General features: G+C 40.0%; 1 protein-coding gene across 2 annotated transcripts in view; it reads right to left on the bottom strand.

Annotated features, from left to right (window-relative positions):
• The window catches only part of Cse1 (chromosome segregation 1), a 296,434-nt gene that overhangs the window by 87,596 nt on the left and 188,028 nt on the right, over window positions 1-20,810 (bottom strand). For both annotated transcript variants that reach the window (XM_067150404.2, XM_067150403.2), the window contains exon 17: window positions 8,096-8,193. In XM_067150404.2, the coding sequence (XP_067006505.1) occupies window positions 8,096-8,193 (98 nt within the window). The remainder of the gene's footprint in view (window positions 1-8,095; window positions 8,194-20,810) is intronic.

Raw genomic sequence — 20,810 nt, forward strand, 5'->3', positions numbered from 1 at the left:
AGATTTGGTATAGGTTATTGCTGTTGAAAGTGAAGGTGACAAAGTCAGTATTCTCTTTCTTTTTTTTTCTTTGAAGTGCAGTAGTGGGTTTATTTTTTTATCTTATTGAGATTTCTGCTAATGAAATTACTATTAAACCCATTAAAGCATGCTAAAGTGTGGATGGTGTTAATTTCTTTCTTATACACTTTCTTGGACATAGGAATGTTCAAGGCTCTATATATCATACTACAAAAAGAGGCCTTTTTGTGATAGCCAGGGTGCAGTGAATCTTGTCCGATCATGTTGGCTGTCTGAGTGGGCTTTCCGAAGATTTCAGATTTTTGATGGTTGTCACTTCTCCTAATTTTAAGATCTAGAAAATTTAAAGATCTATCTGTTTCAGATTCAACTGTGAATTTTATGTAGGGGTCACAAGTACTTAGCTTATTAAGGAAGGTTGTACCGTCAGTGATACATTGATCAATAACGGTGAAAATATCATCCACGTATCTCGAAGAAATGGAATATACTTGGTGAATTAACTTTTGTTATAACCCATTTCTTAGTATAAGAATGAGGAAATAACAGAAGAACATGAAGTGCTACTTTAAAGGACTGTGGTACCATACGGTACCGGCATGTTTCTTCTGCTCCCAGATCAACCTAATGGGAAGTTAAGAGTATTCATTGGCATTTTCAACATTCCTTTCACCTATTATGAACATATTTCATCCAATGAAATGTTTGTGTACACATTCTTATACTATCAATAAAGCTATTTACCTCAGACTAGCAACCCCCTGTGGGCGGGGGCAGTAGAATAACACCCACGGTATTCCCTGCCTACCATAAAAGGTGACTAAAAGGGGCCTAGGGGCTCTGAACTTGTGAGCATGGGTTGGCAACCACGGGGCCCTTAGCTGAGTCCTGGCATTGCCTCTACTTACTTGTGCCAGGCTCCTCACTCTCATCTATCCTATCCGACCTCTCTTGGTGAACTCTTGTTATTTTCCGACCCCAATGGTATTAGGTTTGCGAATCCTAGGGAGTCTTTCATTTTCACGCTCCTCATGGCCTGTCGTTCTTTGACCGATATCTTCATTTTTCAAAGATGAAGTAATACAGGCTGATACCATATGGTACGACAAGTCCTTCCCAGTTTGGAGGCAAAGTGTCAAGTACTCGGGAAGTCAACTAATACAGAACACAAGACTGGATGCTGAGAGCAGCAAAAAGATTCAAGCTGAGGGTGTTTTCATCACAGTATATAAAACATTATGGGATAAATGTATTAATGAAAGCTAAAGAAACTATAACCTTAAATATAACCGTGTTTTAATGTAGGTCTTGTCCATGACTGTGAATTAATTCATTATGAAATAATTAATACCATTAATGGTTAGTCCACACCAAAGTTAATAAACAATGTTAACGAAACAAAGTTAATAAACATAACGAAAACATTTCTCAAAATGTTAATAAACTTTTGTTAACAAACCTCTTTAACACTGTGTCCACACCAAATAAACTTTTGTTAACAAACTTCTTTAACATTGTGTCCACACCAAAATATCTGTTTGTGAGGTTACAATGGATAGGGTCAGGAAGAAGAAAATACAGCTGCAGCTTTCATTATTTTAATGAGTGCAATTAGAGAAAAACGCAGACGCAAAGTGTGGCAAAGAAAAATATTGGAAAAGCGTTTAGAATTAACTTTGGAAAGGACACTTAGGCCTATGTCAGAACTTTCAATTCATGATGCAGCAGGTTTTCAAAACTTTCTGAGAATGTCCCCACAAGACTTTCAGTTCTTGTTGACAGTGATTGGGTCTGAAATTTCAAGAAATGATACAAATTTATCAGAATGTAATCTGCATTAATGTTAATAATAATAATGCTATTTGCTTTACGTCCCACTAACTACTCTTTTACGGTTTTCGGAGACGCCGAGGTGCCGGAATTTAGTCCCGCAGGAGTTCTTTTACGTACCAGTAAATCTACCGACACGAGGCTGACGTGTTTGAGCACCTTCAAATACCACCGGACTGAGCCAGGATCGAACCTGCCACGTTGGGATCAGAAGGCCAGCGCCTCAACCGTCTGAGCCACTCAGCCCAGCTGCATTAATGTTAGGCTAAGTATAACTTGAAGATTCCTAGCGACTGGTGACTCCTACCAAGGATCATGTAAGTGTGTAAGAGAAATACTCCTACACTTCACACAAGGTTCTTAAACACTACTAACACTTAATTTATGTATTTGTATGGTGTATACGAGTTGCTTGCGATTCGACAGTCGATTTCTAAAAATAAAAAAAAGTATCGTATTCCGCGCTATGAATTTGCGTGTTCTAATTGCGTCTTTGCGCATGTGCGAACCGAAATGTTAACGAAAACACGAAATATTAATGTAAAGTTTCATTCACAAAAGTTAAAGAAATTTTGTTTATCAACATGCTCGAAAAGTTAATGAACACACTATTTTGTTTATTAACAGACAGAAATGTTAATGAACACTGTTCATTAACAATGTTTATTAACAAAGTTTAAAAAAAACATCTTGGTGTGGACGCACCTTAACAGTCACAATTTTTATTAATTTCTATTCTATAAGGCATTTCAGACCTTATACTCTATCACGTGGTGAAATGGTAACATTTAATAGTTGCTCTATTTAACACACAATTGTTTTCAAGAATATTATACTGCCAAGACAAGCACTGGAAAGACAGATGACAGGACAACAAAGGAGACCAAGGTTACGATGGATAAACTCTGTGAGGAACAGCATAGGACAATGGAACTTGGAATGGAACACTGTTGGATGAAGAATTGTGGAGAGATAGGACGAAGTGGAGAGCAACCATATTTGCCCCCAACTGATCTCCTCCTCTTCCTGTTCTTTCTAGTGTTTTCCCGCTAGAGCAGGGTCCACTGTTTTAATCTTGGCTCGCCATTTTGCACGAACTTGGGCATCATCTGGTCTATTTCATTTATTTACTAAACCTCCTTCATTCTCCCTTGCAGAGTACTTACAGAATATAGAGCACCCACCCAAGATAGCGGGTTCAAACCCAGCAGAGATAGTCAGATTTTTGAAGAGCGGAAAAAGTCCATTCGGTACTCTATGTAGTACAATGTCAACATGTAAAAGATCTCTGGTGACACATTTGGTGTTTACCCGACAAAATGAATTAAATCTCAACCATAGACGTCCAAGAGAGTTTCGGTTTACTCGGTCTGCCATCTAGTGGGCCTAGAGTAAAACAGAACGTCGAAATTGACGAGCAGACAGCCAGATGGCGTCAAATTGAAATGTCTGCACACGGTAGCTGAGGCCGTATGATTATTATTATTTATTACCCATCCAGTGTCAGCTGGAAAAGGGAAGATGATGATGATGATGATGATGATGATGATGATTATGATGAATAAACTATTTCATTTGATTGAAGAGGAGGGGCTATGTGCAGAATTAATTACAGCTATGTTGGGTCAAGTATAGGAGTGTGTCGTTTCAGAAATATACAGTTGCTGCTAAAACTTTATACTGTCTTTAAATGTTCATTTTTAATTTTATAATTAAGCATATGTTGAGGGTCTATTAATTATTGTCTATAAATTTCTAGAGTTTCTAAAATGTTTACTTTTATCCTGTTTGGATGTGTGAGTAAAACAGTGAAGGAATATAGTATATTTGATACTTTATGATCTGTGTCATGAAGATGTGCAGCAAATGCTGATTTTTCATATTTATGTAGCTGAGGGGCCAACAGGTGTTCTTGAAATCTGATGTCAAATCCTCTTCCTGTTTGTCTAATGTAAAAACATTCACAGTTTTCACAGGTAATTTTTTATATAAACCAGTTTTTTTGAATGTATCTACTGAATTGACTGAGTGTGATAGAATCAGACCCAGGCTGTTTATGGTTGAGATGATGGGGGTATTTTGCTTCTTGAGGGCTCTGGCTATTTGGTATGATGCTTTTCCAATGAATGGTATGATGTCATACTGCATGTTTTTTTGTTTTTTTCATTTACTTTCCTGTACTGGTTTTTCTTTTTCTTGACTTTTCTTAGCACTTTATCTTCTGCATACAATCACAATTACTGATTTTGTTCAGTTGGCTAAATTATCCTTCTTCAACCCTTCCAGCCGACGGAGTTTCAGAGGAGTTACTCGTTCTTTTCTTGCACTTACTGCACCCTCTTAAGGTAATACATCTGAAGAAACAACAGGTTGAACACATTCACTATGAATCTTTAATTGCACTCACAGTGACAGTGAATGACTCAGGTCAGGTGGACCGGGAATAGACTAGCGTCAACTATATGCAGCACCGCACGATCGGCGTTGCCAATCCGTGCTCAGGTACGCGACGCTCACCATATGTTGCAATGCCATTCCCATATCGGCGACAGTGTAGTTTTCCTCGCTCGCCTGATTTAATGGCCGCGGGTATAGCTTTTGTATAAGCTCATTTCAATGGTGGTTAGAAATCACAAACCAAGCTCTGTGCCAAACTGTTATAATCGAGATTATTAGAGCTAACAGCCTACAAGACAAACTTTAATTATATGTTCTATACAATAAAGTAAAACCCTTACTGTTGAAAAATGCCATGGACTCTACTGCATAACAAAAAATCTGATGTATACCTGTAAGTAATATATTTGTAAAACAGAATTATTTGTGACATATGATAATATCTTTTAATATAAAGATAGAGTGATCCAACAAAACAAAACAAAAAAACAAAAAAGAGAGAGATGTAAGCCAATTAACCCCTTAGCAGGTTGTATTTTATTGATTCATTACTCTTGTTATCTTTATATGTTATGATAGAACGGGGTCAGCCAACTGGCTGGCGTGTGGTGTAAGAGGGCCCGTGTGACGTCAGAGAGCTCATGTGACGTATGAGCGCAGAAGGTGGGGACACGCTGTTGTAGAGTGAGACGAAGAGACAGCCTCGCTTTGTAGTAAACACGTGCAGTGCCATATGTAGTGGTGGTGGTAGTGGTACAATACAGTACATAAGTATGGATGAACCGGGCACATCACGGTGCGACAAGCTACCTACCCCTCCGATCCTTTTATCTTTATGGGAAGATCAATATTTATTTGTTGAAAATGATAGGAATGCCACAGCTAAATGTTTAGTTTGTAGAAAAGAGCTACAGTATGTAAAAAGATATAATTTACAACGCCACTACAGTTTGTGTCACGATGCAGATTATGATCGGTATCAAGGCGAGGAAAGGGTACGTGTAATTACAGAACTAAAAGGTAAATTAAATAACCCTATTGAGCATTCGATCAGTGAGTCAGCAGATCGACTGAGTTATAAAATTTCATATTTAATTGCAACGAAACTTAAACCGTTCCGTGATGGTGAATTCGTAAAGGAACATTTAATTCTAGCAGGTGGGGAGTTTTGTCCAAATATCATTGAAGAGTTCGAAGCTACCAGCTTGTCCGCGCACACAGTGTTGAGAAGAATTCAAGGCCTATCTGATGATGTCCACCTACAATTATTAGAACCGACAAAAAGCTTCCGGGCATACTCCTTAGCAATTTACGAGAGCACAGATATTCCTGACAAGGCCCAACTGGCCGTTTTCATACGAAGGGTTGATGAAAATCTTACAATTTGGGAGAAACTACTGGATTTAGTGCCTATGAAGAATACCACAAAAGGCATCGACACTTTCAACTGCATTGTAAGTGTTATTGAAAATGCTTCCTTGCCATGGAACAAACTACTTTCAATAGCAACAGATGGTGCACCTCTATGGTAGGACGCAATTCTGGAGTAGTAGGGCTCATAATACAAAAAATGCTCTCAATATCACTCACACACTTGTTCCAATTCACTGTATCATACATTTAGAAAATCTGTGTGCGAAAAGCATTGAACTGAACAATGTAATGACCGCAGTGGTTAGAATTACTAACCTCATAAGATCAAGGGCCTTACGTCATCGGCAATTCAAGGAATTCCTAGCAGAAAGTGACAGTGAATGTGGTGATTTGCCTTATCATTGTGCTGTTCACTGGCTTAGTCAAGGCAAAGTACTCGATGCGCTTTTTCAACTACGACAAGATATAGCTACATTTATGGAGCGACAAAATGTGCCAGTCCCCGAACTACAAGATCGCAGGTGGATTTGCGACCTCTCATTTCTTGCAGATTTAACAGGTCATTTGAACATTCTGAATGTTTCTCTCCAGGGAAAGGGTTTAAAAATTACAGAAATGTTTGAGAGAGTGAAATCGTTTAAAGATAAAAATTTCATAGTTCCGTATTGAAATGTATCACAATTAAATTGAAATAATAAATAAGGTAGTTCAACCTATTCAATACAAATACGAAATGTAGTGTTACATTCCTATTTAATTATAAGCGGAAGCGGTACTGGTTTCGACCCCAATCCAGCTCATGATCAGCCGAATAAAACGCAAAAAACAATGCATAGGTAAAAAAGAAATTAAAGATCAAGTCCCCACAAAAACAGTTGAAGAGGCAATATAAAACAACGGAGATAGGCACTGTAAAATTTTTTTAAGTGACTTACCTTCTATTTCTTCTGAATTTTACAGTGCCTATCCACGTTGTTTTATATTGCCTCTTCAATTGTATTTGTGGTGACTTTATCTTTAATTTCTTTCTTACCTATGCATTATTTTGTGCGTTTTATTCGGCTGATGATGACACGGATTGAGGTCGAAACCGGTACCGCTTATTAAACAGGAATGTAACACTAAATTTTGTATTTATTTGTATTGAATAGGTTGAACTACCTTATTTATTATTTCAATTTAAGAGTGAAATCGTTCAAATTAAAATTGTGCCTGTGGGAGCGTCAGTTCATGAACAGAACTATTCCACATTTTCAAAATCTGCTTAAGGTGTTTAAATGTGCTACGGTTGAGGATATTGATAGGTATGTCAAAATCATAAAAAAAACCTTTATTTGGAATTTGATTCTAGATTTAACAATTTGGAGTGGCTGGAAACTGATTTTCAACTTTTAACCATGCCATATTCAGTTGTTAAAGATAACGTTGATCCAGACCTACAATTAGATTTAATAGATTTACAGTGTGATAGAGAACTAAGAGATAAATTTGTAAATAAGAAGGATTTGTGTGACTTTTATAGACATTTTTCACAAAAAGGTTTCCCCGATTGCATAGGTTTGCAGCAAGTATGTTGAGTATTTTCAGTTCTATGTATGCCTTTGAACGACTCTTTTCTATTTTAAAAACAACCAAACCAAAATAGAGAAGCCAGTTGTCAGATCACAATTTGAAGTGTGATCTTAAACTTAGTGTTTCTCAAACATTAACTCCGAATACTGAAAACCTAGTCAACGAAAAAGACTAAAAAAATCAAGGAAACCCATGAGTGGTAACCGAGTATCGATATCATGAGGTAAAACGTATGTTTTGAGTTGAAAGATTACTCTTTGTACTATTTTTGTTGTAAAACTGTACTGTTTGTTACTATTAGCACTCTTCTCACCGTGCATGGTATTGTAAAACAGCAATTTTTTGTTAAATATCGGTTCCGAAGATGCACCGACAGAAAACAAGTTTAGTCTGTATATGTAGAAATAAAGTTGCTTTATAACTCTTATGCTACTTCATGACAAAGTTATGTTACAATAAAATATGTAGAGGGAAATATGTACTACACATACTGCATTGTACCTGCAGCCCTTGGGCCTCCTACGAATAATGTGTTTCCCCTCGGGTTCGTGCCCCACTGTCGCCAGCCCTGAAGATGGTTTTCCGTGGTTTCCCATTTTCACACCAGGCAAATGCCGGGGCTGTACCTTAATTAAGGCCACGGCCGCTTCCTTCCACTTCCTAGGCCTTTCCTATCCCATCGTCGCCATAAGACGTATCTGTGTCGGCGCGACGTAAAGCCCCTAGCAAAAAAAAAAAAAGTTTCCCCTCGCCCCTCTAACCTTCACTTCTCAGTTACAGTACCAAGTACCTCGTTTCGCTGCCCGAGCAGTGTGTGTGACATGTTACCTGACATCACACGTACACGCAGTTGGCTGACCCTGTGATAGAAGAAAAAGAGTGAAGCACACAGTAAACTCACGCAGGAAAGAATTCTACGAGAGTCTGCATCAAGTAGAAGCCTTCATGGTCATTAAGTTTGGATGCAATCAGTTTCTGGAAAACTCCCAACAAGCCACTCTGCAACAAAGGATATTGTAGAATCAGTTCTAGTATAAAGATTTTGAGTAAAAGGATCATACTGTATAATAAAAGAATAAAGAAAAAGATGTAAGATATAGAACATGCACACACATACACAAATATAAAATTAATTCACAAATCAACTGAAGTCAACAATTAGAAAACTCTTAATTGCTCTATGTTGCATAACAACTGCGAAGAACAAGTACTTTGATTTAAAATTATTCTGAGAACAATGAACTTAAAATTTTCCTTCAATTCAAACATAGGATCACATCAATTTTTACACTGAAAGGGTACTTGAAGAAGCACTGGAAGGTGATGATGATGCTTGTTGTTTAAAGGGGCCTAACATCGAAGGTCATCGGCCCAGCACTGGAAGGAAAAAAGGAAGGCATCATTGTTAATGGAATCACAAATATATTCTGTGATATGCAGATGATACTGTTCTGCTTGCAACAAGTGCTGAAGATTTACCAACATTACTAAACTGTGTGATCGAACACAGTGGTGCAGCAGGTCTGCGTTTAAACATGAAATAAAGACCAAAGTAATGGTCATTAGCAAACATGTCGTTTAACCTGTTAACTTGACAGTAGCTGGCATATCACAAGAGAAAGTCCAACGCTTTAAGTATCTCAGCTGCGTACATGATCACTGCTGGAACAATGCTTTTGAATTTAGGTCCTGGATTGAACAGGCAAGGACTGCATTCAAGAGAATGAGCCAACTCCTCTGTATCAGGGAATTTAAGATTAATTCCATTTCCGTTTACTTTGGTGTTATGTATTCTCTGTCTTACTTTATAATGCTGAGACTTGGATCCTAACAGAGAAGACCACCAACAAAATTTTCATCCTCTGAGATGTAGTGCTACCAGCGCCTCCTCAGAATACGTAAAACCGAAGTACTCCAACACCTGAACAGAGGTACAGGTCATGCACATAAAAAAGAAGAAACTTGAGTACTTCGGCCATATCATTCAAAATTATGCACTCCTTCTGCTTATATTACAAGGTAAAATTGAAGGAAGGAGAAGTAGGAGAATATCTTGTCTATGGAATCTATGAGAATAATATGGACTCAGCAGTCCCACTCTCTTCTGAGTTGCTGAGGACGAGAATCAGATTGCCTTGATAACAGCTGACAAACGATGAGAATGTGGTGGTGGTGGTGGTAGTAGTAGTAGTAATGATGCTTGTTGTTTTAAGGGGCCTAACATCGAGGTCATCGGCCCATGATGGTACGAAATGAGACAAAATGCAACGACAAAATAAAAGTCCAAAATCCTCCACTGACCAGAATTCAAAGCGTGAGGACGAAAAATGAACGGATGGATATGAAGTTAAAACAATCAGTGCAGCCGACCTGCAATGCCTCAGTCTCAGAAAATGACGGAAAACAATAGTAATACTGACCAAGGGACTGCTTCTATAGTTCAATATTGAATCGAGGATGCTGCAAGCTAAAGACGTCCAAAATATAGGTCATCGGCCTCTCATAATGGTACTTATCACTTGGACAGTAGAACCATGGTATTTGACATGGTGCGGTACTAATCAAAAGTATCGTAGGCTCGCGGCATTCCACACATTATGGTACTACTCACAGGTAGTGAAATTCACACATGTAATACAGACCTATGGTGTTTTACACATAGCGGCACCATTTACAGGCAACATCACCTAAGTGTACTAACCACAAGGACTCATACTATCCCGTGGTGTTCCTTATATAGTGGGTACTAATCATGGGCAAGCCAAAACCCTGGTGTTGCTCATATACTGCTACTAATCACAGGTACCATAAAAGCCTGACCGCACGGTGCTCTTGATTGCTACTAATCACAAACCTATTTGGTACCGAACATAATGGTACTACGCGCAAGTAACAGTGACCCACGGTGTTCCCCGCGTGGTGGTACTAATCACAAGTAATTTCATGGTTCTAATCTAATCATCCCTTGGTCGCCCCTTTTGACAGGCAGGGGATACAATGGGTGTATTCTTCGTCTGCATCCCCCACCCACAGGGCGTTGTGTGTTTGGTCCGCAAAAGGTATTTTATTTCCCTCAAGTCCGCCGGCAAGCCGGTTAGGACCCCTCTATCTGCCACCTGGGACACGCCACGTGGGAGTATCACCTCTCCCCCTGCTACGCCAGCGTAGTAGTAGAAGATTACTATACAGTAATTGTAAACTGAACATACCATTCGCTGTAAAACTGTTGACCTTGATTGTATTGTGCTTGTTCTGTATTTTATTGTAAGACTTTATAGTGTACTGTAATCTGAATATCCACATAATTCACTTGTATCAGTGTCCTTATAACGAGATGTGTGCGCGTACACACACACACACTCTCTCTCTCTCTCTCTCTCATTTTGTAGAGCTTGTCAGAGGCTGAGAAGAGGTGGATGTAGAGGAACTGGAATTCATGAGGAGAGGGACCATCTGTTTGAGAATTGGAGATCGTTTCTGGTCCTTTTGTGTTTTCATGTCGTCCTTTTCTCTTCTTTCTGTTGCTCCCTCTTCCCACACTGACTTTTCATTGTCACTCCTTTGTAAAAAATAAAATTGTGCACCATTAAGGAGCCATTGCTAGGGCACATATGTGGGTATAGGCACAAGAGTGGTAGTATAAAGAAAACATCAAAATTCAGCCACAGTTGGTGTAAATGACCCTCCACATTTGCTGTAGTTGCTGCTAGCCGAAGTTGCCATCCAATCTGGTCCCATGCATTCTCAATGGGCGAGAGATCTAGCAAACTTGCTGGCCAAGGAAGTATGTGGTTATCACGAAGGCAGGCCAGAGATACCTGCGCTGTATGAGGCTGGGCATAACTCTATTGGAAAATGGGGTTAACCATCTGCACCAGGAAGGGAAGCACACACAGCCACAGGATTTTTGGGATGCACTGCCATACTGTACGGCTAGCTTCAGTCACCACCTGTGGGCAGTTGGAATTATAGAAAAGGTACCCCACACCAGGACACCTCCACTGGAGCAGTGTTTTATTCTACGTAGGCAAGTCAATAAGTATCTGCAATTTTGCTATAATTGTCTTTAGATTAGCTCTATGGCATTGTGTGCTTACCAGCCGCTAGATGGCACCGTTGTCTACGTCTGTGGTAGGTTTCAGTGTTATCAGATCAGTACAGCTTGCGCTGTTGCGACGTAAAGATGGCCGTGCCACTCTCTGTTTGCACCAAGGAAGAACATCGTTCCGTAATCTATTTTTTGTGGTCTGCGGGTGTACTAGGAACAGAAATTCATAGAAGACTCAGTGAAGTGTTTACTAGTGGATTGAACAGTTCAAAAGGGGTCGCACGAGCGTGAAGGACGAGGAAAGATCCGGGCGTCCAACTGCAGCCGTAACTGATGCCAATATTGAACAAGTGCGTGATATGATCCCGAATAACAGAAGAGTGACTGTTGACGACGTGGCTAACCATAGGCACATTAGCCATGGTTCTGCATATGAAATCATGCATAACAGGCTTAACTTCCACAAAGTCTGTTCGAGATGGGTTCCATAACAACTCAGTGAAGAGCAGAAGCGCAATCGTGTGAGAATCTGTCAGCACCTACCTGAGTGTCATGCTAACGAAGGTGAAAGTTCTAAAACGGATCATCACTGGAGATGAAACATGGGTTCATCACTTCGAACCAGAGAGCAAACATTAGAGCATGGAATGGAAGCATCCTAGATCCCCAGTCAAGAAGAAATTCAAAAGTCAACCTTCTAAGGGAAAAGTGATGCTCAGTGTTTTGGGACACTCAAGGCCAATCCCGGAAGATTATCAGGAAAAGGGGGAAACAGTAAACAGTGAACGTTACAGTGATATGCTGGTAAACAAGGTGAAACCTGCAATTCGCAACAAACGCAGAGGTCGATTGTTTGAAGGAGTTCTTTTGTTGCAGGACAATGCGCGTTCACATACTGCTGCCCACACTACTCAAACTCTTCAGATGCTGCATTTCGAGGTGTTGAAGCATCCTGTGTACAGTCTCTATCTCACCCCATTGGATTACCATCTGTTTGGTCCACTTAAAAATGCTCTGAGAGGCCGTCGGTTCAGCTCCGGTCAACAGGTGAAGGAAGCGATGTATATATGACTTGCTGTGCAACCAAAAACATTTTTTGTGGAGAGTATCAGAAAGCTTCTGAAATGGTGGAACATGTGCATTGACAAGCAGGGCAACTATGTTGAAAAATGATATCAATAAAAAGTGTGTTCTCTTTTTGTAATACTTATTGACTTGCAATGAAGCGTGGATCACTGTGCTGGCTAGGCCATCTCCAGACTTAATTTGGTGGTCGTTTGTACTCAAACAGAACCATCATTCGTCACTCAACACCAGTCACTACTAATCCGCAAGCTGCCATGTCAGGTTGCAATGGTAGACACAGGCGTATGTCTCTGGATGGTGTTCAGCGACACCCATGAGTACTTACAGCCTGACACATGATTAAATGATCCTCCCTTCTGGTGGTCCTCTGGGGTCAAACCAAGTCTTCTTGACACGTGTGTGTTCCATCAAGTTCCCACTATATTGACATTTATGCAGTGCTGTCAGAGATCTGTAACCTTCACCTACAATCCCATTTATGTAATTACCCCCAAAATATCTTTCTTTATATTAACACCTAGGTACACACAGAGATCCACACGAGGTACAGTATTTTCACCCCACCAATATACATTAATTAAAACAGAGGACTTCCCTGCTTGGTTAAACTTATAATATTTAAGAAAAAGCTGGGCGAACAATTATAAATAAAAGTAAATATGAAGTAAACAATTGATAGGGAATCTGCCACCTGGGCGACCACCCTAAATGCAGATCATTGATGATTGAACCTGATTTTAAATTTAGAATAATAACAATTCTCAAGGCTTAAAAACAAGAGAATTCCTAGTTTAAGCCAGAATTGCGGGGTCAAGGATAAAACGAAACTAAATCCAAATTTGCAGCCATGCAAACACCTATTTCATACTTACTAATTTATTTCTGTTTAATTCCAAGGGAAAATATTTTTAAAATCTAGAATATAATATTTATAAAACACAAGTATCCTTGTTGTCAATGGAGTTTCAGGCTGTTGTGCAATATGTCAGCCTAGACAAAACCTACTGTAACGATGGTGAAACACACTCTCTTTCAGTCCAACCCTTCGTAAGGCTGTAATGGCAAAACGCGACAATCCTTTTGGTGATCTTCCTCCAGTTGTCTCTGTTTTGGGCATGGTGACTTGCTTGCTGTAGGCTCATCCTGGTCAAGTTCTTGATCTGGTCCTTCCATCGTAGCGGTGCACGTCCTCTAGGTCCTTGGCCTTCGACTTTTCCCTTTATGATAAGTATTTCCATTGCATCCAGTCTTCTGGCAATATGACCAAAATATCAGAGTTGTTTTTGGTTGATATGGGCCGACAGTCTTGTTGCGATGCCGAGCTGTTGGTGCAATCCATGGTATTCGCAGTAATCTCCTATAGCACCACATTTCTAGTGCATCAATCCTGAGGCGATCCGCCGTCTTCATCGTCCAAGTTTCTGGTGCATAGGTCGTAATAGGAAAGATGAGAGTTCGAATAAGGGTGAGCTTAGTCTTGGAAGTGATGGAGGTGTCCTTCCCGATGCGAGTAAGTTTTGCTGGTGAATTTCTAGCAATCGCAATGCGCTTGCGGATCTCAGGTTCACAGTCCCCAGTATTTGTGACAATAGATCCTACATAATTATGATACAGATGTTGATTCCCATAGGGAATCTGAAATATTTGTCCCGAATGAGTAAATTTATAATACCAATATAAATGGTCTGTTATTGGACATAATAAATTTTCCAGCTAACTCATTCCTGGTTGCCAGCGTTTCACCCTCGTGTGCTCGATGCCAAGCAGGCATCAATTTTTGGTAAAGAGATGATGATGATGATGCTTGTAGTTTAAAGGGGCCTAACATCGAGGTCATCGGCCCCTAATGGTACAAAATGAAATGGCAACAAAAAATTCAAAATCATCCACTGACCAAAATAAGAAAATGGCATGAAGAATGAATGGATATAAACAACCCCCTCCGCAAAAAAAAAAAAAAAAAAAAACAAACAAACAAAAAAACCAGTGGATCCGACACCAAAAAAAAAATCATAAATAATAGTATTACTGACCAAGGGACCACTTATAAAGCATAATCCTGAATCGAGGATGCTTGATGTCTAAAGGGGTCCAAAATCCATGTCCAAGGCCCCACAGAATGGTACATGTCGCAAGTAAAGTAGAACCATGGTATTTGTCATGTTGGGGTACTAATCAAAAGTAGCGAAGACTCACTGTGTTCCACACAAGATGGTACTACTCACAAGTATTGTACTTCGTACAGGTAACGCAGACCTATGGTGTTTCTCACACAATGATGCCACTCATAGCCAACGCTGACCCATGAGGTTTCTCACCTAGGTGTACTAGTCACGGGTGCTGGTATACCCGCGGTGTTCCCCACATAGTGGGTACTAATCACAGGCAACGCAGACCCACGGTGTCGCTCATATAGTGGTACAACTCACAGGCAACGCCCAGACCCGCGGTGTTGCTCACATGGGTACGACACACAGGTATTGGAAACCGACAGACCGGCCTCTTTGCTGGTACTAATCACACACCTATTTCGTACCTAATATAGTAGTACTACTCGCAAGTACAGGCAACCCATGGTGTTCCCTGCGTGATGGTACAAATCAAAAGGAGTTTCATGGTTCTAATTCAATCATCCCTTGGTCACCCCTTTTAGTCGCCTCTCACAACAGGCAGGGGATACCGTGGGTGTATTCTTCATATGCGTCCCCCACCCACAAGGGTAGTGTGTTTGGTCCACGAGAGGTATTTTATTTCCCTCAAGTCCGCCGGCAAGCCGGTTAGGACTCCCCTATCCGCCACGTGGGAATATCACCTCTCCCCCTGCTACGCCAGCGTAGTAGGTTCGTGGTTGGTAAAGAGACAAAGTCTCTCATAGTGCATTGGCACTGCTGGTGGCTCCAAGTAGCCTACGCAGTTGCCTCCACGGTATGCACTAGCCAGCGTCTTGGTAGGTGTACTAGGTACCAACTGATGAGTCCAACCTAGCACACAAGGGCGAAACGCTGGCAACCAGGAATGAGTTAGCTGGAAAATTTATTATGTCCAATAACGGACCATTCATATTGGTATTAGAAATTTACTCATTTGGGACAAATAGTTCAGATTCCCTATGGGAATCAACATCTATAACATCTGATAGCCAAGCAGGCATCAATTTTTGGTTAAGAAACTTTTTTTCTTTTTTGCTAGGGGCTTTACGTCGCACCGACACAGATAGGTCTTATGGCGATGATGGGATAGGAAAGGCCTAGGAGTGGGAAGGAAGCGGCCGTGGCATTAATTAAGGTACAGCCCCAGCATTTGCCTGGTGTGAAAATGGGAAACCACGGAAAACCATTTTCAGGGCTGCCGATAGTGGTGGTTAAGAAACAAAGTCTCTCATAGTGTACTGGCACTGCCAGTGGCTCCAAGTAGCTTACGCAGTGGCCTCCACAGTATGTACTAGCTAGCGTCTTGGTAGGAGTGCTAGGTACCAACTGATGAGTCCAACCTAGCACACGAGGGCGAAACGCTGGCAACCAGAAATGAGTTAGCTGGAAAATTAATAATGTCCAGTAACGGACCATATATATTGGTATTATTAGATCCTACATACTCTAAGCGACTGACAAACTCATAATCCGCAATTCTTGTTATGGCAGGTCTGTTGTTATTAAAACGGTCTACAATCATCACTTTGGTCTTTTTATTGTTGATTTCAACATATAAATTATAAACCGGGGAGGTTTCCACCTATTCAATATATAGTTGTATTTACAATATTATTTACATTACATGGGACTAGTTTCAACCCTACTCGGGGTCATCATCAGCCATTTTTAAACATACACAGTATATGACAAAATCGTAAAACATGTTTCTAATCAGTAAGAACCTTATGAATATATAATTTACAGTACGATGTGTGGTTGTATTAGGCAAGGTACTATGACGCTTAAAGTGTAGCAAATGAAAGTGAAATATTGCGAGTGACGTAAGAGAGCAATATATAATACAAGTACAGTAAACACACTAAAAAGTCAGGGTGTAAAAGTACAAATGAGATGTTCTGTGTTGTAGGTCAATTTCAGTGTGATTTTAGACACATGGTGTAACAGATGGAATTCAGTAGGTCCTGGTTATATATAACGGTTGTGGACCGAGTGCTATGGTACTAAGAATGAACACAAAATAACATAACACACATTATAAAAGTATACAAGTATGTACAATGTTTGAGTAACAAATGTGTAGATGATACTCTCCAGAAGAATCTGTGAAGAGTTGATTTAAGCACTGTATCAGCTTAAGCAGAAAATTTATACTTGGTGTAGTAAGTAAGCAAGTTATGTTGATAGGCTGCATGGTTGATTGTTGGAATTGTGCAGACTGAATATGAAGTTTTAAAGTTCTTCTTGAGAAGAAAGTAGACACTGCGCGTGGTGATATTAATGGGTGAAACTCTCAGTTTATAGAGGAAACTAAATTGGACCAATTAAAATTAAGAAAAGCCAGTAAAATGCAAAGTACGCAGAAAGAAGAATAGATTACAACAAAGCGAATGGACATTCAACTCGCGTGGTGATGTGTGCAGCGTAGCTGGTAGTGTGCGATTGGTGGCGGAAGGAGAAATATGGGAGGGTAGGGAGGTGAGAGGCAGGGGCATGCGGGTTGGGCAGAGTGGCAGTGGCTTGGGGAGGGGGGATTTAAGGCGGAGCTGAAGGGTGTGGGAGAAATGGTAATTGTTTCGAAAAAGTACCTTTAATTAAACTTAGGATTGAATTCTGGTTGGCTGACTTACTGTTTCTGAGAAAAGTGATAAATAAATCAAAAAGGATGTTGGGTTTCTCTGAGATTTCATTAAGATTGTAACTGGCGTTAAAATATTGGTCTAGGTGTATGTAGTATTTTTCCACTATGTTGATTAAAGGACCCTTATTTGCTAATTGAAGAATGTCCATGTCTTGTTTGATATTGGTGAAATTATGGTTATAATCTTGCATGTGTTGGCCGATAGCTGAAAACTTATTGTATTTTATTGCGTTAGTGTGCTCATGGTATCTTATATTGAAGTTTTTTCCACTCTGCGCAATGTAGGATTTGTCACAGGTATTGCATTTGATCCTATAAACTCCCGATTTAAAAAAAAAACTGCTGGTCTTGTTGATATGTGAAATATTGTGTAAAATGTTCATGTTCTTATTGTTGGTTTTGAATGCTATTTTAACGCCATGTTTCTTAAAGATATTGGTTATCTTGTGAATATCATTGTTGACTGTGAAGGTGGAAAATGTTAGAGGTTTAGTTATTTCTTTTTACACAATACTTCACATATGAACAAGACCAGCAGTTTTTTTTTTAAATCAGGGAGTTTATAGGATCAAATGCAATACCTGTGACAAATCCTACATTGGGCAGACCGGAAGAAACTTCAATATAAGATACCATGAGCACACTAACGCAATAAAATACAATAAGTTTTTAGCTATCGGCCAACACATGAAAGATTATAACAATAATTTCACCAATATTGAACAAGACATGGACATTCTTGAATTAGCAAATAAGGGTTCTTTACACAACAAACTCAACAGAGGACAAACTGGGGCAAATATTCATTTATAGGAAGGGGAGTTAGGGATTGGAATAACTTACCAAGGGAGATGTTCAATAAATTTCCAATTTCTTTGAAATCATTTAGGAAAAGGCTAGGAAAGCAACAGATAGGGAATCTGCCGCCTGGGCGACTGCCCTAAATGCAGATCAGTATTGACTGACTGATTGATTGATTGATTGATAATGGAAAAATACTAAATACACCTAGAGCAATATTTTAATGCCAATTACAATCTTAATGAAATCTCAGAGAAACCCAACATCCTTTTTGATTTATTTATCACTTTCTCAGAAACAATAATTCAACCAACCAGAATTCAATCCTATGTTTAATTAAAGGTACTTTTCCGAAACAATTACCCTTTCCCCCACACCCTTCAGCTCCGCCTTAAATTTCCCCCCTCTCCCTTACACCCCCCCATCCCCTCAAAAGCCAACGCCACACTATCCAACCCGCATGCACCTGCATCTCACCTCCCTACCCTCCCATATTTCTCCTTCCGCCACCAGTCGCACACTACCAGCTACGCTGCACACACCACCGCGCGAGGTGAGTGTCCATTCGCTTTGTTGTAATCTATTCTTCTTTCAGCATACTTTGCATTTTACTGGCTTTTCTTAATTTTAATACGTCCAATTTGGTTTCCGCTATGAACTGAGAGTTCCACCCATTAATATCTCCACGCGCAGTGTCTACTTTCTTCTCAAGAAGAATTTTGAAATTTCATCTTCAGTCTGCACAATTCAACAATCAACAATGCAGTCCTATCAAAATTTTCTGCTTAAGCTGATACAGTGCATAAATCAACTCTTCACAGATTCTTCTGGAGAGTATCATCTACACATTTGTTACTCAAACATTGTACATACTTGTATACTTTTATAATGTGTGTTATGTTATTTTGTGTTCATTCTTAGTACCATAGCACTCGGTCCACAACCGTTATGTATAACCAGGACCTACTAAATTCCATCTGTTACACCATGTGTCTAAAATCGCACTGAAATTGACCTACAACACAGAACATCTCATTTGTACTTTTACACCCTGACTTTTTAGTGTGTTTACTGTACTTGTATTATATATTGCTCTCTTACGTCATTCGCAATATTTCACTTTCATTTGCTACACTGTAAGCGTCATAGTACCTTGCCTAAATCAACCACACATCATATTGTAAGTTATATATACATAAGGTTCTTACTGATTAGAAACATGTTTTACGATTTTGTCATATATTGTGTATGTTTAAATATGGCTGATGATGACCACGAGTAGGGTTGAAACTAGTCCCATGTAATGTAAATAATATTGTAAACACAACTATGTATTGAACAGGTGGAAACCTCTCCTGTTTATAATTTATATGTTATTCTCAGTTCAATAGGACCAACAACATGAAGTTCATAACCCTTGATGTTGATTTCAAGACCGCATTCTCTGCTTCGCTCGTCTAACCTCCGCATGATGGCTTCTAGTTCGTGATCATCTGTTGCAATTATCACAGTGTCATCTGCATATCTGAGATTGTTAATTTTCCTGCCACCAACTGTGATGCCGTCACTCCAGTCTTCGAGAATCTCCCTCATAATGTACTCAATGTATACATTAAATAGGAGGGGGGGGGGGAAAGAATGCAACCTTGTCGCACTCCAGCACTAGTAGAAAAGATGTCTGAGAAGTCACCATTAACTCTCACTGTCGCAGTGTTCGAAGAGTACAATTGTTGAATCAGGTACACTAAATGTCTCGGCGTACCCATTTCAACGAGTATAGGCCAGAGCTTTGACCATTTTACCTTGTCGAAGGCTTTCTTGTAGTCCACGAAGCATAGGAACATCTTGATATTGTACTCCCTTGTCTTCTCTATTAGCTGCCGGATGTTTAGGATCTGCTCACGAGTTCCTTTGCCTGGAACAATCCAGGTTTGTTCCTCTGAGATTTGTGGAAGTAAGAAGGTCTTCAGCCTCTCGTTCAGCACCGTGAGCATGATTTTACTGGCATGGAAGATGAAGGCTATCGTTCGATAGTTTGCACAGTCAAGTGGAGAACCTTTCTTGAACAGTGGTATGAAGGAGTAGCACCACTGGTCCGGCCAATTTCCAGATGTCCATATCTTCTGACATAACTTGTGGAGGATGTCGACACCTAGGTCACCCATGTTCTTTAGGATTTCAGCAGTGATTCCATCTTGGCCTGGTGCTTTCCGGCATTGGTTGTGGATCATCAGTGAACAGCTTGATGCAGTATTCTCTCCATACTTTGGCGATGCCCGCTGCATTTGTGATGATATTTCCTTGGTCATCTTTAATAATCTGAGTCTTAGGCATAAACTCTGGTGCTAATTATTTCACCTTGTCGTACAGTTCTGCGTTGTGATTTTTTGGTCAGATGTGCCTCTAGTTCTGCACACAGTTTCTTAATGTGTTCATTCTTGTCTCTTCTACAAGCGTGTTTGATATCACTGTTCATTTTTTCCATTAGTCATCCTTGTTGTTCTGGATCTGTAACTGTGAGCCGGATGTTAAGTCTCATTTCAACCGGTGGCAAAGTTTCGTCAGTCATCCAGTGTTGTCGCTTCACTACGGTGTTCACCTTTGGAACCTTGCTTGCTGCATCTGTGATCCATTCTTCAATTCTCTTCCAAGCCATGTCACAATTACCCTCTAGGTCAGGTGGCCCAGTGCTTCGTAGTGTTTCTTGGAAAGCAATTGGCTCAGGGGCTGCCAACTTTTTCGAGTTTATTTTGACGACTGGTTTGCTCAGTTTGATTCTAAGGTAGGCCCAGAGTAAACGATGATCTGATCCGCATTTGGCAATAGATTTTGTTTTCACATTACAGAAGGAGGTTCTCCATCTTTTATTGACAAGATGTAATCAATTTGG

Source organism: Anabrus simplex, chromosome 6, assembly GCF_040414725.1.
Source record: "Anabrus simplex isolate iqAnaSimp1 chromosome 6, ASM4041472v1, whole genome shotgun sequence".
Lineage (NCBI taxonomy): Eukaryota > Metazoa > Arthropoda > Insecta > Orthoptera > Tettigoniidae > Anabrus > Anabrus simplex.